This window comes from Indicator indicator, chromosome 10 (genome assembly GCF_027791375.1).
Source record: "Indicator indicator isolate 239-I01 chromosome 10, UM_Iind_1.1, whole genome shotgun sequence".
In the NCBI taxonomy this organism is placed as follows: domain Eukaryota; kingdom Metazoa; phylum Chordata; class Aves; order Piciformes; family Indicatoridae; genus Indicator; species Indicator indicator.
This window is the reverse complement of record NC_072019.1, coordinates 1,393,845-1,416,055: the sequence shown is the minus strand read 5'-3', so window position 1 is coordinate 1,416,055 and position 22,211 is coordinate 1,393,845. Positions and strand designations below refer to the sequence as shown.

Below are 22,211 nucleotides of genomic sequence, written 5' to 3'. Positions count from 1 at the left end.
CCACTTTTGCAGGGCAGCAGAGACTGCCAACAGACACTGCCATCAGACACTGCCATGGTTCTGACTAACCCTTGGCTGCCAGGAGCTGCCAGCAACCCTCAGAGCTCAAGCAGCTCCTGCTGCCGCCATATAGCTCCGGGGAACCACCAAGGGGCATGGCACTAATACAAGAGGGTACATCAGGGACACCCCTAACGCATCACCAGCTCTGCCACAGACTCCCTGGGTTCCCCCCTCCCTCACTTGCCAAGGGGACATTTGTTCTCCTGGAACAGCCAGCACTGGATACAGATCACTGCTCTCTTTTTCTTATTAAAAAAGGCTATTTTCATCTACTATCCTTGCACACTAACCTTTACAGGAACAGCATGAACAACTTGTGGGGGTTAAAGGGACCATAGCTCCTGACTAAATAGGACCTGGCTGCTCTTGTGTGCTGAGGTGAATCCCAGCTTGTCTCACCATAGCAGGGATGTTCCTGCATCCACTCAACGTGAGGACCCACAGTCTTCTCTCCACCACCAAGAGAAAGCCCAAACCCACCCTGAGCCCAGTGTATGCCCCCATGCTGCAGAGCCCTGCTAGGAGGGGCTGGATCTAGCCCTGCTCGCTGGCAAAAACAGGGCTTGACCCAGCCAGAGCCATGCCAGCACCCAGTGCAAAGCCCCGGGAGCTGCCACCTCCTCCTGGAGGCTCCCTGCACCCAGCAGAGTGCTGCTGGAAGCCCAGGGACCTCTGCTAAATACCACAAGCTCTGCAGGAGGTACGAATCAACAGTGGTGAGGAGGGTGATTCCCATCCTCTCCCCCTTTTCTTTTCCTATTTTTTTTTCTTCTTCCTGGGAAGGTTCAGTTGGCTGCACCTAACTCAGCTGCAACTAGGAATGTCAACTGCATCGCTGAAGGGTGCACATGAGGCTCCTGTGTTTGATGATGGCCACTTCCCCCAACATTAAAAAAATCTCAATTTCCTCCTGCATTCCAAAACAACATCCAGGGATATTTTTCTCTCTCCCCCACCTCCTATTCTTTTCTTTCAGGCTGAGTAAACTCTTTAAGCATCAGGATACCAGATGCTGTAGTGTCCCACAGGGAATGCATTTACATTTAGTCTAATATAGGGAAATTATCTTGGCTCAGCTACCATGAAGGGCTCACAGCTCCTCGGGGGGGAGCAGGGCTTGGGGGGACAGGAGGGAGACAGTGACTCAGGCACCCAGGCTGGGGGCTAAGGGACAGGCAGTCAAACCAGCCAAGCAGTACTGGCAACCCAGCTGGAAATCATTTTTGTTCCAGCAGCCCTGCAAAAGAGATAGCCTTGCAATGTTTTGTCTGCAAATGTTTGCTGAGAATTTTCAATTGCTGGAAAGTTTTAGTGTGGAGAAGTTTTTGCAGCTCCTCCCTGGTGTCGCCTGGGTTTGGGAGCTTCCCTCAGCTGCTGCTTTGGGGTTTTCTTCTTGTTTTTTCCTCCTTTTAATTCCCTCCCCCCCTTCCTTCACATTCTACTGAAATCACCAAGGAAAATTAGCAAGAAAACAAATTGAATCCATGCTTGTTTAGAAACAAACCCCACCCAAGCTGTGGTCCCCTTTCACCCTCAGCCCATGCTGGCTGCTCAAGTCCTCAGCTCACTTCCCAGGTGGATGCCAGGCTAGAGTCCTCATCAACACCACAGGAGCATCATGTGTGGGGATGGGGCTCAGCAGCAGCCTGAACCCTCTGTTCACCCAGGTCCTGGACAGGGGTCTTCCAAGGCTCCTGTCACAGAACTCCCAACCTCCCATGGGCCCAGGGACTCCCCATGGGCTGGAAGAGTGGGCACCTGGGACATGCCAAGGCCACGCTAGAGAGAACATCCCCCAGTGGTGCGACGCTGCTTGTGACCCTAGACCATGACCCAAGGCATACAGTGTTTCAGTAAGGGGGTTCAGGACCCCCCTCCAGCTGCCACTACAGCCCCCAGCATGCCATGCCACCGACGCAGCCTCGGTGGGAGTACAGTACAGCATGCCGGGACCTGTAGTCCCCCTCTTCTCCAAAAATGCCATTTTAGACCTTCTCTGGGGTGCCTATAGCCCCATTCTCTGCAGCAGCAGCAAGCACCTCCCCAGCTGCAGGCTGGCCAGCTCAGCTGAGGGCATCACAGCCATGCAGGGCGCAGAGGGCAGCTAGCACTTCCTTGTGGCTGCCAGCACATCCCCGTGGCTGCCAGCTGCCCTGGACAGACTTGCCAGCAGCACAGCCCCTGGCTGTGCCACCCGACAGGACGGTCCTGAGGGTGCTGCACCCAGCTCCTGAGCAGCTGACCTGCTCGCTCCGTGCCACGGCGCACAGTGCCACCCTGCCACGGCGCCTGGCATCGCCCCGGCGCAGGGCTGCGCAGCACCGCTCCGCTGCCCTGAACGGCTGGGAACCTACAACCAGGTCCCCACAAACAGGGCGAGAGGCAGGATGCTCAGCAGCACCACAGCAGGGGTCCTACGTCCCCCTTTCCCAAGCGCGCCCTGGCGCCTGGCTGGAGGACCTTGGGGACAGCAGGGCCTCCCTGGCTGGCCAGCACCACTGCCAGCTCTGCCAAAAGACACACGGGCGGGAGCCGAGGAGGGACACCAGGAAACGCTGGCCTGGCAGGAGGTACTGGGGGGGAAACGCTGGCAGTGGGGGGCAAAGTGGAGGGATGGAGCCAGGTGTCACCTCCCCGAGCGGAGACGCAGCCCTGCTGCTGCCCCAGCGCTTTCCCGGACGGATCCGCACCCCGGCCCCTGCGCCCAGGCTCCGAGGCGAAGCAAAGCTGACTCCACATCCCTAAAGAACCCCAAACCCCAGAGTGGGGGGTGAGGAGGGTGAGGTGGCAAACGCCTCCCCACCTACCCGAGAGCAACTCACCAGAGCTGGGGTGGCAGCAGCAAGCCGGCGAGCAGGCTCCTTGCCCCTCGCCCGGGGCCAGGGGAGCCAGGCGAGGAGCAAACTTTCCCGGGCTGATGCAAGATGCCTCTGGGAGCTCGTTTGCATTCTGCGGATTCCTGGGAGCCGGCCAGAAATCCCACAATCCTACATTTTACACATTTGGTTTCAATTAGGGAGCGGAGGGGAGGGGGGGGGGGAGTCAGTCACCAATCCAGGCTGGCTGCTCAGCAGAGGTTATTTTCCTCAGCCCCAGGGAATGTGTGCAAAGCTATAATTTACAGCAAAACCCATTCATAGCAAGAGAGAGAGAGAAGAAAAAGAAAAAAAATCCCTGTGGCTGGGGATGGACCTTAAAGCAACAGGCAGTGCTTTGCTTTCTGGCTCGCGTGTCTGGGAACCTCCTCCTGCACCGTGGGCTGCGTGGATCAGGCTGCATGAGGCTGAAAGAGGCATTCCACGGGTCCCTGTGGCTGGTCTGGAAGGTGCTACATAAGCTGCCCTGCTGCAGGCCCCCCATGGGATGGGTGCCAGGCTCTTTCCCAGCCAGGACACTGGCTGGAGATGCGACCTGTCCTGGCACGTGTGTGGTAGTTTTACAGAAACACAGAAACATTCAGGTTGGAAAAGATCCTCAGCATCACCAAGTCCAACTCAGAACCCTACTCTACAAGGCTCACCCCTAAACCATAGCCCCAGGCACCACATCCAAACCACCTTTAAACACATCCAGGCTTGGGGACTCCACCATATTCCAATGCCTGACCAGTGCTGGGAAAAAAAATCTTCCTACTGTCCAGTCTAACCCTACCCAGTGGCAGCTTGAGGCCATTCCCTCTTGTTCTATCACTAATTACCTGTGAGCAGAGACCAGCAGCAGCCTCTCTACAATGTCCTTTCAGGCAGTTGCAGACAGCAATGAGGTCTCCCCTCAGCCTCCTCTGTTTCACACTAACCACCCCCAGCTCCTTCAGTTCTTCCTTATCAGATTTATTCTCCAGGCCCTTCCCAGCTTCCTTGCCCTCCTCTTCACTGGCTCCAACACCTCCACATCTCCCTTGTATTGAGGTGCCCAAAACTGGACACCATACTTGAGGTGTTGTAGTAGATTGAGTAGAAAGTGTTAGAATGCAAGTTACCACTGGATGTAAAGGGAAAACAATGATAAAGTCTACCTAATCCCATGGGGCTGATAGCTAACATAAAGTTAGTTGTATAAACTAACTCCTGCTCCTTCTCAGCTCTTCACTCTAGCTGATGGCTTCTGCTGGCCTGCTGACCTTGGCTGCATTTATTTGTGGTGGCAATGTACTAACAAGCTGCGCTCTGCTTTTCTCTTTTCCCTTTCTTTTTCCCTAAGAGGGGAGAGAGAGGGAAGAGCTATTGGTAGCCCCCTGCTTTGGTCCGGGGGGAGGCGGGGGGGCGGTTCTTACGTTGTTTACAAATTGTAAATCCGTGTAAATATTTGATATTTTCTACAGATTCATATCATGTCATATCTCTAGATTGTAGTTTTGCTTGTAAATAGAGCTTCATTTGCTTCCCAACTGAGCTGCTCTGGCAATTTTATTTTGGGGGTAATTTCAACCCACCACAACATGACACAGGCAAAGCACTCCTGCTCCCCGAGCTGCATGCTGAGCTCGTGGGTTTGCATCATTTCCAGGCACTCACTTGGCACTGCAACATGGCAGGGAGGAAATAATCATCATCATCATCAGCAGCTCCCATTCATTTTTGTGCAATAGCAAAAAAAAAAAAATTAAAAACAAAAGTAAAAACAAATTTCTGGACTTGTTTGGGGTTTTTTTTTTGCTGCAACACACAGACTGCTGTGGGAGGGAAGCAGCACCCCTGGCAGCAGGCCAGTGGCTCCCCACAAAAGCATTCCCATCCTGCAGGGCACCTCAGCCCCAGGGCTGCAGCCTTGCTCACAAACCGAGCTCCTTGCCAGACTCACAACCTGCCTCCTCTGCAGGCAAACCAACTGAGTCACAGGCAGGGGAATGCCATCCACTGCCCAAAGCAGGGCCCTGGGGACTCTTCCTGCCGCCAATGGGCCAAGGCTGTGGTGCCAGCCCAAAGACAGGTGGCAGCAAGGTAACACAGCCAGGGCAGAGCACCACAGCTACCTGGGAGCTGGCAGGGAGGGTAGGCAGGAGCAGGTCAGTGCAGTGCCTGCTGCAGTGCCTGCTCTGCACCATGCCCCAGGCCTGCTGCCCCAGATCAGCTGGCAGGGGAAGCCCTCACCCATGCACAGGCTGCCCTGTGTGCATGCCAGCACAAATGCCAGCCAGCTCCACTCACCTCCTGCTACCTGGAGCTCAAACAACTCAGTGGAGGCCAGCACCACACCGCTCTAGCCCAGGACCTAACGCAAAGGTGTTGGTGTGCAAACAGAGTCAAAAAGCCAAAGCAAACATCTCCCACTCCACTCCCAGTGCCTGGTGAGCCAGCTGGAGCAGGGAGCCCTCCAGGCTCCTGCTGCTGATCCTGGGACTGTGTGCATCCCCCCTGAGGCAGGCTATGCTGTGCTCCAACTGTTGTGCACCAGCTCCCCAGGGAGCAGAGATGTCCCTTCCCTGCAGTAGCTGCTCCCAGAGCCCAGCAGAGCCAGCAGGCAGGGGGAGGTGGGGGGCGTAGACCACCCACAGCACTCTGCACTGGCTCCTCACATCTCTTCTGGCCCTCATCCCAGCCTCTCTCCCCTGGGACCCGCAGCCGCCAGCCTGCCTTGGCCACACGCAGCCCAGCTGGCCCATGGCAAGCCACCATCAGCCACACTGCTGCCCAGGACCCCCCGCACGGCCCCGGCTTCTCCGGGACACTGCCTGAGGGAGTTGAGTGCTCAGCCGAGCCCAGGGTGCCAAACAGCCCCTTGGCTGGCGTTTTGCAACTTCCCCCCAGGGCAGCAGTTTGGGCTCCATTCTCATCCCCTGCAAGGGAAAATTCCTCCCCAGGTGTCCACGAGGCAGTGAGCTGCTGTGCCACTGTGCCCCAGGGCTGCAACAGGACTTGGGGCCAGCAGGGGAGCCAGACAAGCACCACCTCCTCTCCTAAAAGAGGAGGGAAAGCAGCAGAGATGCTCTACCCCTGGGCTTGGGGACACCGTGCTTCAGGGCAGTGGGCTCTGGCAGGACCTGAGGATCCCACCCTAGAAAAGCAGAGGTTATGTGATGCTGCTGGAGGGTGCTATCATCAGGGGGTTGGATCACCTCTGCTACAAGGACAGGCTGAGGGAGCTGAGGGTGTTCAGCCTGGAGAAGAGGAGGCTCTGGGGAGACCTAATAGCAGCCTGGCAGTACCTGAAGGGGCTACAGGAAGGATGGAGAGAGACTGTTTGCAAAGGCCTGCAGGGACAGGACAAGGGACAATGGCTTCAAATTAGAGAAGGGCAGATTGAGATTAGATATCAGGAAGAAGTTCTTCACTATGAGGGTGGTGGAACACTGGAACAGGTTGTCCAGGGAGGTGGTTGAGGCCCCATCCCTGCAGATATTCAAGGTGAGGCTCAACAGGGCTCTGGGCAGCCTGATCTAGTTGGGGATGTCCTTTCTGACTGCAGGGAGGTTGAACTGGATGAGCTTTGGAGGTCCCTTCCAGCCTGGACCATGATTCTACGCCAGGCTTGTTGCAGCCTGAACACTCTGGCAGTGTTGCACAGCCACCATTCCTACCTGCTCAAAGCCTGCCACCAAGCAGGGGCAGAAATTCAAGAGGAAAGCACAGCCTTCCACCTCCTCCAGAAAGGCTGCAAACGAGAACTGTGGTACCCAGTGTGCCATAGTCAGGCCTCTGCTCTAGGAGCAGAGCCCCTGCAGAAAGCCACCGTCCTTAAACCAACACCAGCTGACAGGCAGGAGAGACTCAAGAGTTTTAATTAGGTGCTTCCAGTTGTGCAATGTACAAAGGATGACCAAAAGGGAGAAATGTGGACAATGATAAAAGCCCAGGTTTAAAAAAAATAAAGTCATGTAGATTTGAGAAAAATAAAAATTCAAGATTAACCCCAGCCCCCGTACCATAAAAAAATCCTCTGCATGTACAATGACTGTTCCTATATACATGTTTAAAAATAAATGCCCACAGCCTGGAGTGCAAAGAGCAGTGCCATGAGCTGTGCTTTGTGGCAGGGGAACCCATCAAAGTGTTTGGCTTTTAAATTAAAATATAAATAGAAGCATACAACATGCCAAGAACCGAGCGGGTGACATCCTCCTCCCCGCAGCAGCAGGGTGAGCAGGATCAGGCCCTGCCAGGAACAGCTATAAACCTTCATGTGTCCAAATCCCCAGCCCACAGGTGGGATGGGCAGCCCAGCTTGGTCACTGCACCACCACTACATCCCATTCTTCACCAGCTCGTGGATCCCATCCTCGTCAATGATCAGAGGTGCACGGAACTCTCGGTCCTTCACATACTTTTCCAGCCCCTAAGGGAGGACAAAGCACAGAATCAGCCAGGTTGGAAGAGACCTCCAAGATCACCAAGTCCAACCAACCACCTAACCCTATCTAATCAACCAGACCATGGCACTGAGTGCCTTATCCAGACTCTTCTTAAACACCTCCAGGGAGATTGACCCCACCACCTCCCTGGGCAGCCCATCCCAATGGCCAATCTCTCTGTCTGGGAAGAACTTCTTTCTAAGATCAAGCCTAAACTTCCCCCTGCACAGCTTGAGACTGTGTCCTCTTGTTCTGTTGCTGCTTGCCTGGGAGAAGAGACCAACCCCCACCTGGCTGCAACCTCCCTTCAGGTAGCTGTAGAGAGCAATAAGGTCTGCCCTGAGCCTCCTCTTCTCCAGGCTGAACACCCCCAGCTCCCTCAGCCTCTCCTGGCAGGGCTGTGCTCCAGACCCCAAGCAGCAGGTTAGGAAGGTACCATGCATCATCTGCTCTGCCCACCTGCTGAGCTCCTCACAGGTGGCTCTGGTCCCTTCCTGTGCTAGTGGCTTGGGGCACATCACCTCAAAAAGCTGCATTCAAGCCACCCTTCACCCTTCAAGTGAATTCAAGCCACACTTTCGGGGCTCACCAAACTTCCCCAGCCAGGGCTCACACACCTGCCCCACCAGCCTCCCCCCATCAGCAAGGCTTCAGGAGAGCCACTACTCACTTCTCCTCCATAGGAGACAAGGGGAGAAATTTCACACTGGATGGGCAGGTCATTTGCATCCTTCAGGCTGCAGAGAAAACAAAAAAGTCAGGAGGGTTAGTCACGTTCCGGAGGGAGGAGGGCCCAGAGATCTGGCACATGCCAGTATAGAGGGTCAGAGGCTGCTGGAGTTCTGCACCAGTTCTGCTGGCCCACACACAGCCTGCCAGCACAGAGCTGCCCTGGGTTAGTCAAGCCTTGCGTGCCCTCCATGGAGGGGTGAGCTCAAGTTTAGGTATCAGCAGCAGATGGTAGGGAAGAGAGCTTTAGAGGTGGCTTTAAGGAGGATCCTCCTGTCTCTCCCTGTGTGTAACCATGGCAGCATCTGTGATGTGCTGGAAGCTGTCCAGAGAAGGGCCACGAGGATGAGCAGAGGGCTGGAGCTGCTCTGCTCTGCAGACAGACTGAGAGAGTTGGGGCTGTTCAGTCTGGAGAGGAGAAGGCTCTGAGGAGACCTTCTTGTGGCCTTGCAGTACCTGAAGGGGACTACAGGAAAGCTGGGGAGGGACTTGTTAGGGTGTCAGGGAGTGATAGGACTGGGGGTAATGGAAAAGAACTAGAAATGGGGAGATTCAGGTTGGATGTTAGGGAGAAATTCTACCCCATGAGGGTGGTGAGAGACTGGCAGAGGTTGCCCAGGGAGGTGGTGGAAGCCTCATCCCTGGAGGTTTTTGCAGCCAGGCTGGAGGTGGCTGTGAGCAACCTGCTGTAGTGTGAGGTGTCCCTGCCCAAGGCAGGGGGGTTGGAACTGGATGATCCTTGAGGTCCTTTCCAACCCTATGATTCTATGACCTGGCCTGGACTGCAGCCCTGCTACAGTTGCTGCTGCACGCAAACTCCTCCTGCATCCTTGGGGTGATGAGAGATGCACTCACAGCACTTTCCAGTTGAGCTGGTCACAACAGGTCTGTTTTAAACACTCTCCTTGTTAAGCACAGCCTGAGGACACAGGGCAAGCCTCTCTGCTTGCTCAGAAATACTCCCTGTGGCACTGCCTATTCCTCCTGCCTCTTGGATCAGCTGTCTTAGCTCCTCTGTTCTGTGTGCCTGAGCTGGTGAAGGACAGCAGCAGACCCACACCAGCACTGCCTGCTGCAGCCTGGCCCTTGGAATAGCTGTAGCAGCACTGCTGGGTAAGGGTCCATGTGGGGACTCCTGTCACCAGCCTTTGTAGGACCCCTTAGATGCTCCCTTGATCCGGCTGGCATGTAAGCCTGGCCCAGGGGGTTGCAGTCATGGGGAGCTAACAAGGAGCAAAAGCAGCACCCCAGGGTGCCACTTCAGACCTGTTTGCCACCACACAGATGGTCACTGCAGGACATCAGCTGTGACAATTCTCCCTTCACCCAGGTCAGAGCTTGCCCCTGCTGCTACAGGCTTGCCCAGCCCCCTCCAGACCAAATAAAACTACCCCCCCACAACCCCCCCCCCTGCCTCTCCAACCCAGCCCTTGCACTTGGGTTTGCCTCAGAGAATCCATTAACTGGGGAGGAAGGATCAGTGCAGGAGAAAGTGCATCCTTCACCCTAGATTTTAACTAGTGCTATGGCCTAGCTATAGGCCTGAAAAGCACTTGGAGCCTTTAATTAAAACCAGAGACCCCAAGTGTACCCCACCAGAAAGTACCAGAAGGTACAACTTCTCCTGGTAAGGGGGGTGTGTGTGTAAAGGGAACAAACTCCTTCTCTGGAGACTTTCCACTCCCATCTGGATGTGTTCCTGTGTGACCTGTGCTGGGCTCTATGGTCCTGCTCTGGCAGGGGGGTTGGAGTGGATGATCTCCTGAGGTCCTTTACAACCTCTAACATCCTCTGATCCTATGACAACCTTGCTTAGCCTGCAAGTCCTTGATGCTCACCAGCTCCAAGCCCCAACCACACAGACCTGCCCTGTGCCTGCAGAGGAACTCGCTGCTATTGCAGGAGTTGCCTTTTAACACTTCTGTCAACTCCTGTTTCCTGCTTACTTCTGTCAACTTTCAAGCACTGAGCTTGAAGGTCTTTTCCCTGGTGTCAGGATCTGGATCTACAAAACTGCAGAGCTTCAGTCCCAGGAGGCACAGCTGGCCGCCCACCCTGCGGTCTGCACATGCGAACATCAAAGCCTGCCTGACGTTTGCTTAACGCTTCTAATCCCCTCTGAACCCGCCTGGACGCCTGCTGGCGGACACCGGCAGCTGTCTCCAGCTCCAGGAGCGGCTGGGATCGGCTCAGGCTGTGCTCCAGGGCGGTGTGACCAACAGGGGAGGGACATGACAGGCACACTCCAGCCTTTCCCAACAGCGCCCCACCCGCGGGGTGACCTTTGGGGGCTGCCTGCAGCCAGCTGCCAGCTGCCATCCGTGCCAGCAGCACAAGCCCCTTCCAGTTATCCTGGGGTGCACCAAGGACAGTGTGGCCAGCAGGGCTAGGGAGGTTCTTCTTCTCCTCTGCTCTGCCCTGCTCAGACAACATCTGCAATCCTGTGTCCAGTTTTGGCCTCCCCAGTTCAAGAGAGACAGAGACCTGCTGGAGAGAGTCCAGGGGAGAGCCAGGAGGATGCTTAGGGGACTTGAGCATCTCCCCTGTGAAGAGAGACTGAGAGCCCTGGGGCTGTTTAGTCTGGAGAGGAGAAGGCTGAGAGGGGATCTGATCAATGTCTATCAATAGCTGAGGGGTGGGGGGCAAGTGGAGGGGGCCAGGCTCTGCTGGGTGGTGCACAGCAATAAGCCAAGGAACAATGGAGACAAACGGGAACAGGGAAGGTTTCAGCTCAACATGAGGAGAAACTTCTTTACAGTGAGGGTGACAGAGCCCTGGAGCAGGCTGCCCAGAGAGGTTGTGGAGTCTCCTTCTCTGGAGACTTTCCAAACCCACCTGGATGCATTCCTGTGCAGACTGCCCTGGGTGATGCTGCTCTGGCAGGGGGCTTGGACTGGGTGATCTCTGGAAGTCCCTTCCAACCTCTAATGTCCTCTGACTCTGTGATCCTGCTGGCTGCCACTGCGCAGAGGAGCCCAGGAGGGAGCAGAGGCTGCCCACCACCCCAAGAAGCAGTGACTGCAGGGGTAGGGGTCCTGTAGCAAGACATGCCCTGTGCCCAGCATGCGCCCCGAGCCCCCAGGCCCTGTTAGTCACTGCAGGTGCCCGCTCACCAGCGTGCCCAGCACCGTGCCCACAGCCTGGCACACACTGCTTCACCTCCAGCACGTTAGTCCCTAAGCACAGCCCCACCACCATGCACCCTGCAGGGTATAGTTACTTGTCATTGACATCTGGGGTGGCAGCTGACCTTCCCCAGGCTGGGGTAGCATCTGACCTTCCGTTTGGGAGGCTAGTGGGAATAAACAAGGGTTAGCAAAGGTGGGGGGAAGCAGAGGTGAACAAGGATGAGGAGTGCTGTTCCCCAAGCTGGGGTGGGGGGAAGCAAAGGTGAACAAGGCTGAGGAGTGCTGTTCCCCCAGCTGGGGTGGGGGGAAGCAAAGGTGAACAAGGCTGAGGAGTGCTGTTCCCCAAGCTGGGGTGGGGGAAAGCAGAGGTGAACAAGGCTGAGGAGTGCTGTTCCCCCAGCTGGGGTGGGGGGAAGCAGAGGTGAACAAGGCTGAGGTTTGCTGCTCCCCTAGCTGGGGTGGGGAAAGCAGAGGTGAACAAGGATGAGGAGTGCTGCTCCCCCAGCTGGGGTGGGGGGAAGCAGAGGTGAACAAGGCTGAGGAGTGCTGTTCCCCCAGCTGGGGTGGGGGGAAGCAGAGGTGAACAAGGCTGAGGAGTGCTGCTCCCCTAGCTGGGGTGGGGGGAAGCAGAGGTGAACAAGGCTGAGGAGTGCTGTTCCCCCAGCTGGGGTGGGGGGAAGCAGAGGTGAACAAGGCTGAGGTGTGCTGTTCCCCCAGCTAGGGAGGGGAAAGCAGAGGTGAACAAGGCTGAGGAGCGCTGCTTCCCGAGCAGGGGCAGGGGGGAAGCAGAGGTGAACAAGGCTGAGGTTTGCTGCTCCCCCAGCAGGGGCAGGGGGGAAGCAGAGGTGAACAAGGCTGAGGAGTGCTGTTCCCCCAGCTAGGGAGGGGAAAGCAGAGGTGAACAAGGCTGAGGAGTGCTGCTTCCCCAGCAGGGGCAGGGGGGAAGCAGAGGTGAACAAGGCTGAGGTTTGCTGCTCCCCCAGCAGGGGCAGGGGGGAGGTCTGTCAGTTAAGGGATGCTATGACTCCAGCCTGGCAGCTGCAGAGTGTGCTTGAGGGAGCCATTTCCAACCTTCACAGCTAAGCTCAGCTGTGTGATGGGGACTGGCAGGACTCAGTTCACAGGCACTGAATCCAGAGGGAAAGCTCCTGCCACTCAAGCAAGTGCCCCTCCTGCAGCCACCACCCTGCCAGCACCTGGCTCTGCCCCACACACCAGCTGGGAGAAGGGACCCCGGGCTGGTCCCTTTGGCAATGCTGGTTTGGGCAGCACCAAAACCAAGGAGCGCTGGGGACCACCTAGTGCTTTACACCCATCCCAAAAAAGGGTGGGGGAGTGGCAGGAGCAGCAACTCACCGCGGGATGGCAGGGAGGCGTGTGCCATTCTCATCCACAAAGTGCCCTCCCGCGTTGAGAACCCAGCAGTGGTGCAGGGACATCAAGGCCTGCCGGGCTGTGGTGGGGTTGTCCTTCCCGTTCTGGCTGTCTGCGTTCTTCAGGGGAGAGAACTCATCCTCACGCAGCACCTCGTACACCACAAACTTCCTAGAGAGGAGCAGAGAGCAGGAGGGTCACCTCTGGGACACGTGGCTGTGTCCCTATCGCTTCTCCTCTGCCTGGATGGTTGAGTTCAGACCACAGTGCCCCAGCAGCCCACACCCACAGGCTGTCCTCACAGCCATGAGGGAGAGAGGAGACCCTGGGTTGTGGTGCTCCTCTGGCCTCGGAGCAGGGCTCAGCCAAGCAAGAGGCATGCAGCACCTGTCCCTCCTGCTGCTCACATCCCTGCACATCTCAGGATCATAGAATTGTCAGGGTTGGAAGGGACCTCAAGGATCATCCACTTCCAACACCCCTGCCATGGGCAGGGACACCTCACACTACAGCAGGTTGCTCACAGCCACCTCCAGCCTGGCTGCAAAAACCTCCAGGGATGAGGCTTCCACCACCTCCCTGGGCAACCTCTTCCAGTCTCTCACCACCCTCATGGGGAAGAATTTCTTCCTAACATCCAATCTGAATCTCCCCACTTCTACTCTTGTTCCATTCCCCCCAGTCCTATCACTCCCTGACACCCTAAACAGTCCCTCCCCAGCTTTCTTGTAGCCCCTTTAAGATAAGATGCAATTGCCCACTGCTGATGAACAGCACAGGAGCTGGCCTTGTGTCCCAAGCCCAGGCACTGCCAGTGGGCACAGCCCTGGCACCCACCCAAGGGAGAGCCAGCAGCCTGAACCCCACAGACAGAAAAGGGCATACTTGGAGAACTGGAAGATGTCAAAGACAAATTTTTCCATTTTGATCCCATTGGGCTTCTCAGGCTGGATCAGCTGCCCTGTGGTGATGTCCACATGTGGGATCTTCTTCTCAGCTACGTGGTGCTGCAGATGTGGTTCATAAGTGCTGCAAAAGGCCAAGAAAAAGCTCTCACTCCCCCAGCAAAGGCACATCTCCAATCCCCTGGCTCAGACACTTCTGTGGCAGGACAGCTGCCCTGCTCTGACTCCCAGCCCCCCAGAGGCACAGGTTTGCTCATCCCCACCGCACCCAGCAGAGGGCAGCCAGGAGAAGATGGCCTCTCACACCTCTGCTCCAGCACCAGCAGCCAGCCATGGGCCAAGGGAAGCTGCACCTCAAGGAAGGGAGACCATGCAGAGAGGGGAGAATCAGGCCATGCAAGCTGGGGCCAGGACCAGACCTCACAGGCATCATCCCAGCACACAGCTGGAGCTCAACCAGGGGGAAGCAAGGCAGAGGTGGGTGGGCAGCCGGTGCACTTAGCACCAGCACTCCTCCAGCAGCACCCCCAGCAGCACCCCCACCAGCACTCCTCCAGCAGCACCCCCAGCAGCACCCCCAGCAGCACTCCTCCAGCAGCACTCCTCCAGCAGCACTCCTCCAGCAGCACTCCTCCAGCAGCACTCCTCCAGCAGCACCCCCAGCAGCACTCCTCCAGCAGCACCCCCAGCAGCACTCCCAGCAGCAGGCCCTTACTTGACTACATCCTTGAGGAAGGCAGTGGTGAAGTAGTGGTTGGCAATGTTGCCGGCGTTGAAGAGCAGCCTGCCGTCAGGGCCCCGTCTCTGGGCAGTGCCCAGGGAGATCTCGCTGTACTCCACCACCTGGTACACGCCATCCACTCGGCACACCACACCCACTGGCTCTGTGGGGTTGGTCTTCTCCACCACCTGCCCAACAGAAGCACTGTCAGGGAAAGACACCGCCCCCCACCCTCAAAGCCCCCTGCACCTAGCAGCTCCCGTGTGAGAGTTTTCCTGTGCAGGACAGCAGGGAGAGTGCAGGGATAGGGATGCTAGAAGCCACCCCTTGGAGGTGCTCCTTGAGATGGTGACCTGAGGAGGGCGGGAGGGCAGGGCTGGGTGATAGGGTGTCAGGCACACCCAGAGGGTGCGGGCAGCAGCTGGCACCAAGCCTGTGTGTGGCTGGCAGAGGGCACAGATATTTTTAGCACCCAGCCTGGCACATGAACAAGCAGCTTGCTGGGCACAAGCAGGAGGCTGCTGACTCAGCAGAGCCAGACCCCTGCATCTGACCTCCCTCCTCTTCCTCACACCCCACACACCTCCCTCTGGGCATGAGCCCTCCCCCCCCAGCAAACCCCTACCCATCACAGCCACCACAGCAGGGCAGCTTTTCCTTTCTGCATTCTAGGGTTTATTTCCTCCTTCTCTCACCCCAGCCAGAGGAGGAACTGCTTTCCCTTTCCCAGCTCATTCTCTGAAGGCTTCAAGGTCAGAAGCCCTGTTGGCTGTTTGCCAGAGCCCAGTGCAAACACAGAGGCACAGCCCCTTTGGCTGTTAGCTCAGCCTTTAAGTAAAGCCTCAGGTGTGCAACATCCTACTGGAGACACAGGGCTGGGCTCAGCGTCAGCACCCAGCTGCACCCACTGCATCCTGGTCTTGTGCCCAAGATGTCATGGCTGGGCACAGCTGGCAGCCTGTGGGAGGGATCCTGGCTGCCCATGCTGCCCAAAGCCATCTAAACAACAGCTAACCAGCATAGAGGTGGGGACTGGGCAGCTGCACAGGGCTCCCCCATAGCTCTTGACCCCAGGGACTAGTGCTACTGGTGAGCCCTGAGGCTTTCAGGTTCACACACCCATGAAAGGCAGGAGATGAGCAGTGCCAGGCAGTGGTCAGTGATGTCCCAAATCCCCCGGAATGCCAGACCTAAGAGGAAGGTGGGATTCTGGCAGCACATTCTACTCTACCAGTCATCTCCTGGTGCCTAGGTATTCCTCCTGGCTATGGAAAGCCAGCAAACGAAGGGCAAGGAGCCAGGGCAGACAGGCAAGGACCAGGACAGACCTCACCTTGCTCCAGGGAAGCGGTGCCTGCCTGCCTGTCCCTGGAAGCATACCTTGGCCCCACAGTCTGCTCCCTTCTCCAGGCAGAACCCGATGAACCTGGGGTCAGCCACCTTCACCAAGATATTGTCCACACAGTAGACGTGGACACTCTGCACCCCTCTTTGCTCCATGTCATCCACGATGCCGTGAGTCCCCAGGGCCCGGTACAAGCCCCCGTTGCCATCTGTAAAGGAACAAACCATTGGGATAGCACCAATGTTGTTTTTTGTTTTAGGGTGTCAGGTAATGATAGGAGTGGGGGGAATGGAGCAAAACTAGAAATGGGGAGATTCAGGTTGGATGTTAGGAAGAAATTCTTCCTCATGAGGGTGGTGAGAGGCTGGCACAGGTTGCCCAGGGAGGTGGTGGAAACCTCACCCCTGGAAGTTTTTGCAACCAGGCTGGATGTGGCTGTGAGCAACCTGCTGTAGTGTGAGGTGTCCTTGCCCATGGCAGGGGGATTGGAACTGGATGATCCTTGGGGTCCCTTCCAACCCTAACAATTATTCTATGATTCTATGAACATTTGACACTCCTTTCAGCAGCCAACACTCATCCTCCCTCCCCACAGAGCTCCTGCAGAAGGTCACTGGACCAGCCATACCCCACCCTCAGCCTCCCTGCCAAGACAGACACCTCCCAGCCTGCATCATTCATGGGCTACGTCAGGCTGCAAGCCCTACACAGCCTGCAGCTCCAAAAGCTTGTCCTCAGCACCACATCTCACCCCTCCTGCCAGCTCCTAGCCACCCACCTGGTGCCATAGCAATTTTGCCCTTCTCCTCCAGCAGGATTTTCCCATCAAATCCCAGGGCAGGCAACATGCCCTGCTGGAAGAAGATTACGTTCTCCTTCTTCAAGCCGAAATAGCGATGCTTGAGGAAGAACTCCTTGGTGGACTCCATGGTTCGGCCGCTCGTCATGATGTACCTGTCACAGCACAGAAGAGACCCAACAAACAGGGATGAGCAGCAGGGTCTCACCCCCCTGTAACACCCAGGGCAGGCTTCTTCCCCCAGCAAACTTCTGGAAGGATCTGACCCGCTGCAGCCCCATCGTTTTGGCAAGCCACTGGAATGGCTTCACCCCTGCTTGCGACATACATCTCCAGAACTCTACCACACCCTGTGTAGTCACCAAGCTGCAGCAGCCAGTTCCCCTTCATGTCTTTAGCCTCCTGCTGCTCACAGCACCACCAGTAGCCAGCTCCCCTTCATGTCTTTAGCCTCCTGCTGCTCACAGCACTGCCAGTAGCTCTTCGCCTCCCAGCCCCTGCCTCGTGTGGCTGCTGTCCTCTCCAGAAGGCTGGCCACAAGGGCTGTAGGGTTGAGCACACCCAAGTAGGACCTGCTAGCAAAAGCCTCTGGGCAGGTTAAGCCAATAACTCCAGTGGGCTATGCCTGCAGCAAGAGCAGTGCCATCAAGAAGGTCTGTGACCACCCTCATGGGGAAGAGATTCTACCTAACATACAACCTGAATCTCCCCACTTCCAGCTTTGCTCCATTCCCCCCAGTCCTATCACTACCTGACACCCTAAAAAGTCCCTCCCCAGCTTTCTTATGGACCCCTCAGAGCCTTCTCCTTTCCAGACTGCACAACCTCAACTCTCTCAGTCAGTCTTCATAGGAGAGCAGCTCCAGCCCTCTGCTCATCCTCGTGGCTCTTCTCTGGACACCTTCCAGCAGCCCTTGGGCTGTCAAGGGGGTCTGAACCAACACACAGGTTCTTGGCCTGCTGACACCAATAGAACCCATGCCAACACGCAAGCCCTCAACCAAACAATGGGGCTTTGACCCAGGTAACACCAACAGAACAATGCCAACCCCTGGGGCTTTAACCTACCAACACCAATTGTATTGATACCAGCTGGGCCCTGGCAATGCCACCCTACAGGACCTTAACCCACCAACGCCAGTGGTGCCCTGCCAATGCCACCCCATGTGCCTAGCTCCACCAAGGCCACCACGGGGGGGTACCGACCCTCCAAAGCCCTGGGCAGGGCACTCACCAAGGGATGTGGCAGGGGGTTCCGTGCTGCTCCTCCGCGAGCTGCTGCAGCCGCCGCAGGCGCTGGGCCTGAAGGTGGAAGAGGGTCTTGCGGGAGGGCAGCCCCACGTCGCACATACCCTTGGGGTAGGGGACGCCGAGGCGGGTGCCCTGCCCGCCCGCCAGCAGCAGTACGGCCACGCGGCTCCCCGCGATCTCCGCCAGTCCTGCGCCCGGGAGATCACACACGCGTGGGGCCCGCCGCGCCGACACCGCGCCGCGCCGGGCCCCGCCGTCCCCTGCACCTACCGCGGCTCTCCCAGCGCGGCAGCAGCCCGCGATCCCGGGAGGCGCTGCCCAGCACGTCCCGCGGCACCGGCTCCATCCGCGCGTCCAGCCCCGCCGCTACCGCCGCCCCGCCGCCGTCCCCACGGGCGCGGAGGAAGAAGCGGTTGATCTCAGCCACGTCCATGTCGCGCAGCTCCGCCGCCAGCGCCCGCCGGGCCTCGCTGCCCAGCTCGGGCCAGAAACGCAGCACGTGGTCCTGCCCGCCCGCCGCCAGCCGCTGCCGCAGCGCCGCCGTCACGGCCGCGTCCCCGCCGGCTTCGCCCTCCACATCCACCGCTACCGTCGCCTCCATCACGCCCGCCGCTGCCCGGCCGCCGCGCCCCCGCCGACCCTTTATACCCCCCCGCCGCCACTGCGTGGCCAATAACCAGGCGGCGGGAGGCACGTCCCGCGTCCTCACTGGCTACGGGACGCGGCAGCACCGCCCCGCGCCACGTGGTGCTCACCTCCCGTCCAATGGGCGCCAGGAGATGGGGGGGCGCGTGGCATCCCCCCCCCTTCCCTCCCCCCCGGGACCGCGGTTCCGCCAATGGGAGCGGCGGCGGGGCGCGCGCCGGCTACTGCTATGGCAACGACCGCCACGTCAGCGCGCGGCCCCCGCACGCTCCCGGGAAGGGGCGGCCCCCGCTGCCCGCCCCGGCCCAGCTGCCCCCCCGGCCCCGCTGACCCCCGCTACCCCCCCCGCTCTTCCCCGTGCGGGGCCCACGCGTGACTCGAGAGCCGCGTCCGCCGTCCGCGCCCGGGAGCCCCCGAGCATGGACGTGGGACAGCAAGATGGGAAGAGGCACGGAGGGGAAAAAAAACCCAACACCCAAACAAAACCCACACACAAAAACCCAAACCAAACCAAACCAAAACACCCCGAAAAGGGCCGCCGAGGCCTCCGCAAAGGAGCGCCGCCCCGTAGCCAGCTGTGCCCCGGGAGCCTTGCGCGGCTAACCCCACCGCAGAGGTGCCTCCGTCCCGTTACGGGGGGACTGCGGGATGCGGCCAAAAATCCGCTCACCCCGCCGCCAGCTCAGCCCGCACACCCCCGCCTGGTTCCGGAGCCGCGGGACATGCAGGGAATTGTGCAGCTCGCGACATTTCCCGGAGCAGAGCTCCGCGTCACCCGCGGGCGATTTCCCTCCCGGTGAGATCACTTCGGAAACCGTTACGCCGCGGCGAGCACGGAATGCGTCCGTATGCGGCGTGAGTAAGCGGTGCTGCCGCAGGAGGCACAGCCCCAAGCGATATCAGCTCCGGCCAGGCAAACACCGCGCTGGTGCTCCCCCCGGGATATTCAGCCACGCAGGGGGACCCAGTCCCTGCAGCCGCGGGTGCCAATAGAATCATTGAATTGTCAGGGTTGGGAGGGACCTTGGGACCATGGGCAGGGACACCTCATGCTAGAGCAAGTTGCTCACAGCCACATCCAGCCTGGCTGCAAAAACCTCCAGGGATGAGGCTGCCACCACCTCCCTGGGCAACCTGTGCCAGTGTCTCACCACCTTCATGGGGAAGAATTTCTTTCTAACCTTCAATCTGAATCTCCCCACTTCTAGTTTTGTTCCATTCCCCCCAGTCCTATCACTCCCTGACACCCTAAAACGTTCCTCCCCAGCTTTCTTGTAGCCCCCTTCAGATACTGGAAGGCCACAAGAAGGTCTCCTCAGAGCCTTCTCCTCTCCAGACTGAACAGCCCCAACTCTCTCAGTCTGTCTCCAGAGCAGAGCAGCTCCAGCCCTCTGCTCGTCCTCGTGGCTCTTCTCTGGACATCTTCCAGCACCTCCAGATCTCTTCTGTAATAGAAGCTCCAGAACTGGACACAGAGCTCCAGGTGGGGTCTCAGCAGAGTGGAGCAGAGGGGGAGAATCACCTCCCTGGCCCTGCTGGTCACACTTCTCTTGCTGCAGCCCAGGCTCTGCTTGGCTCTCTGGGCTGCAAGTGCTCACTGCTGGCTCCTGTTGAGCTTCTCCTCCACCAGCACCCCCAAGTCATTTTCTTCAGGGCTGCTCTCAACCCAGTCCCTGCCCAGCCTATATCAGTTCTTGGGATTGCCCTGACCCAGATGTAGGACCTTGCACTTGGTCATGTTGAACTTCCTGAGGCTGGCTTGGGCTCACCTCTCCAGCATGTCAAGGTCCCTCTGGATGCCATTCCTTCCCTCCAGCCTGTCAGGAGCACTACACAGCTTGGTTTTGTTGGCAAACTTGCTGAGGGTGCACTCAGTGCCACTCTCCCTGTTGCCAAGATGCCAGTGCTGTCCCGGCAAGATCACTGCCCTGTCCCCAAACCTGACAGAGGTTTGTCCCCCAAGACAACGGCACTGGGACGAGCCACTCTGTACTGAAGCATCATTTATTAATCACCTGGATCAAGCACACATCTGCTCAGCAATGGTGCGTGAGGCGGTACAAGGGTTGACATCTAACCCGAAGGGAGGCACATGGTTACAGGAGCTGGCACAGCAGGAGAAGCGTTGGAAGGCTCTGGAAAGACAACCTGGGTGCAAGAGGGTTCTCAGGCTCTGCTGTTGGTAGGAAGCTGGAAGCCAGTGACAGTGACACCAGGAATACAACCCAGATCAGAGCTGACTTGTGCTTCGGCACGGTTGGAAAAAACAGTTACCCTCCTTGTATATAAAGAAAGAGGTGGAAGTGCAAAGAACCTTCTCCCTCACTGCTCCCATGCAGACAGGGGAGGTTTGGGCTGGATGTGAGGAAGAAATTCTTCCCAGAAAGAGAGATTGGCCATTGGCATGTGCTGCCTGGGGAGGTGATGGAGTCACCGTCCCTGGAAGTGTATAAAAAGAGCCTGGATGAGGCACTCAGTGCCATGGCTGAGTTGATTGGATGGTGCTGGGTGAGGGGTTGGACTTGATGATCTCAAAGGTCTTTTCCAGCCTGGTTAATTCTGTGATTCTGTGTCTGGAAGGACAGCCGTTCTTCAAGTGACATTTCCTCCTCAAATCAGCTATGAAACCCAACCACCGCTAAGGAACTAAGCTGAGCACCGATGTGCTTTGTGCTCACACACATGCTCTAAGGGGACACAGCCCCTTGGACTGCCTCCTCCCCCCACAAAGCAGATCTCTCCCTCAAATGCAGCCTGCTGGTTTTCACATCCAGCTGTCTCCTGGCTAGGACTACATAGGTTGGTGCTACACCAAGGGCTGTTTTCTTTATGGGGGAGCTGTGTCAGCAGCACAGACCAAGACACTCTGCAAGCATCTCTGTGGAAAGTCTCAGCACTTCTGCAACTCAAGCAGGCAGTAATTCAGAGGTGAGGAAAGCCAGGCCCATCCAGGCACACACCACGACAGATGCCTTGGGTTCAGTCACCACACACACTTTGAGATACAATCTAGAGCTAAGAAACTCAGAGGTTTTAGCAGGGCTGAAACTTAGGCCAAGCCACCACAGATCACTGGGACACTTAAGAGTGAGCTTCAGCTTGATAGAAAAAGGCTTTGAAGGCAGAGGGTGAGTGATAATGACAAAATGCTTCTGCTCTGAGGTGCTTCTAAACCTCCCTGTATCCCACAGCCTGGAGAGGGAAGCCAGGGGCTGGATCCAGTGATAGGACAGAGATCAGCATCTTTAACTTCAAAAAAGCAGCTTTGGGTTTTTCTTTTTTAGAAGCCCAGTGCTCAAGCCTGGTCAATGAGCATCTGGAGAGAAAACCTGGTAGCAGGAGTTTGCATCTTGAAGATTTATTTAGCTCCTACTGAAGCAGCTGAATGAAAGCCCAGCCAAACTCTGGTGGAACAGCTCTACTATGCTGCAGGAACAGGTTGCAGCTTCTCTCTAAAGATTAATCCTGGCACAGCTTCTCTTAGTTGTGAAGAGATATGTTTGAAAGATGGCAGAGCTGCTCACAGCCCTAGGCAAACGTATGTGAGAACTTAAATGCAGTTAAGTTCTGCACCTGCACCTCAGCATCTCCCACTGCAGGTGACAGATCTCACTCCCTGCACCCAGCAGAGCTCCTTGCAGGCTGGCAGTCGGTGGGGCAGCTGCTCCTGGGACAGGCATGCACGCAGCACCCTAATGCTGCTGACAGGATGGCACTTCAAATGTGGATTTCTGGGCTCAGCCCCCCAGGGACAGCAAGAACTCAGAGCTGAGGAGGTCAATCAATACCTATCAATGCTTAGAGAGTACTTTAAACACCCTTTTCCCACAGGAAAAGCCCTCACCCTGTTAATCACCCGATTCCTCTCAGACACTAAAGGTGCTTCCCTGCAAGGACAGCTTAATTAAAAGCAATGAATCACACACTCCACCTATGCAAAGCTGCCTTACAGCTACGTACACC

At 57.3% G+C, this 22,211-nt stretch overlaps 1 protein-coding gene across 1 annotated transcript; it reads right to left on the bottom strand.

Annotated features, from left to right (window-relative positions):
* Positions 1-7,157: 7,157 nt before the first annotated feature.
* UAP1 (UDP-N-acetylglucosamine pyrophosphorylase 1) lies at positions 7,158-18,204 on the bottom strand. Its single transcript, XM_054384195.1, has 10 exons — positions 17,874-18,204; positions 17,587-17,791; positions 16,332-16,507; positions 15,589-15,761; positions 14,203-14,396; positions 13,468-13,611; positions 12,565-12,753; positions 11,301-11,372; positions 8,022-8,088; positions 7,158-7,335 (listed from the first exon to the last, which is right to left on the bottom strand). Exons 1-10 carry the CDS (start codon positions 18,202-18,204, stop codon positions 7,243-7,245), a joined length of 1,644 nt encoding a protein of 547 aa, XP_054240170.1. The 3' UTR covers positions 7,158-7,242.
* Positions 18,205-22,211: the final 4,007 nt, after the last annotated feature.

Coding starts and splice junctions, on each gene's coding strand:
- UAP1 (XM_054384195.1), bottom strand. CDS start 18,204: ATGGAGGCGACGGTAGCGGTGGATGTGGAGGGCGAAGCCGGCGGGGAC. Junction 14,397..15,588: donor GAGCAGACTGTGGGGCCAAG/GTATGCTTCCAG, acceptor TCTGTTGGGCAG/GTGGTGGAGAAGACCAACCC. Junction 8,089..11,300: donor ACCCCAGATGTCAATGACAA/GTAACTATACCC, acceptor TTTTCTCTGCAG/CCTGAAGGATGCAAATGACC.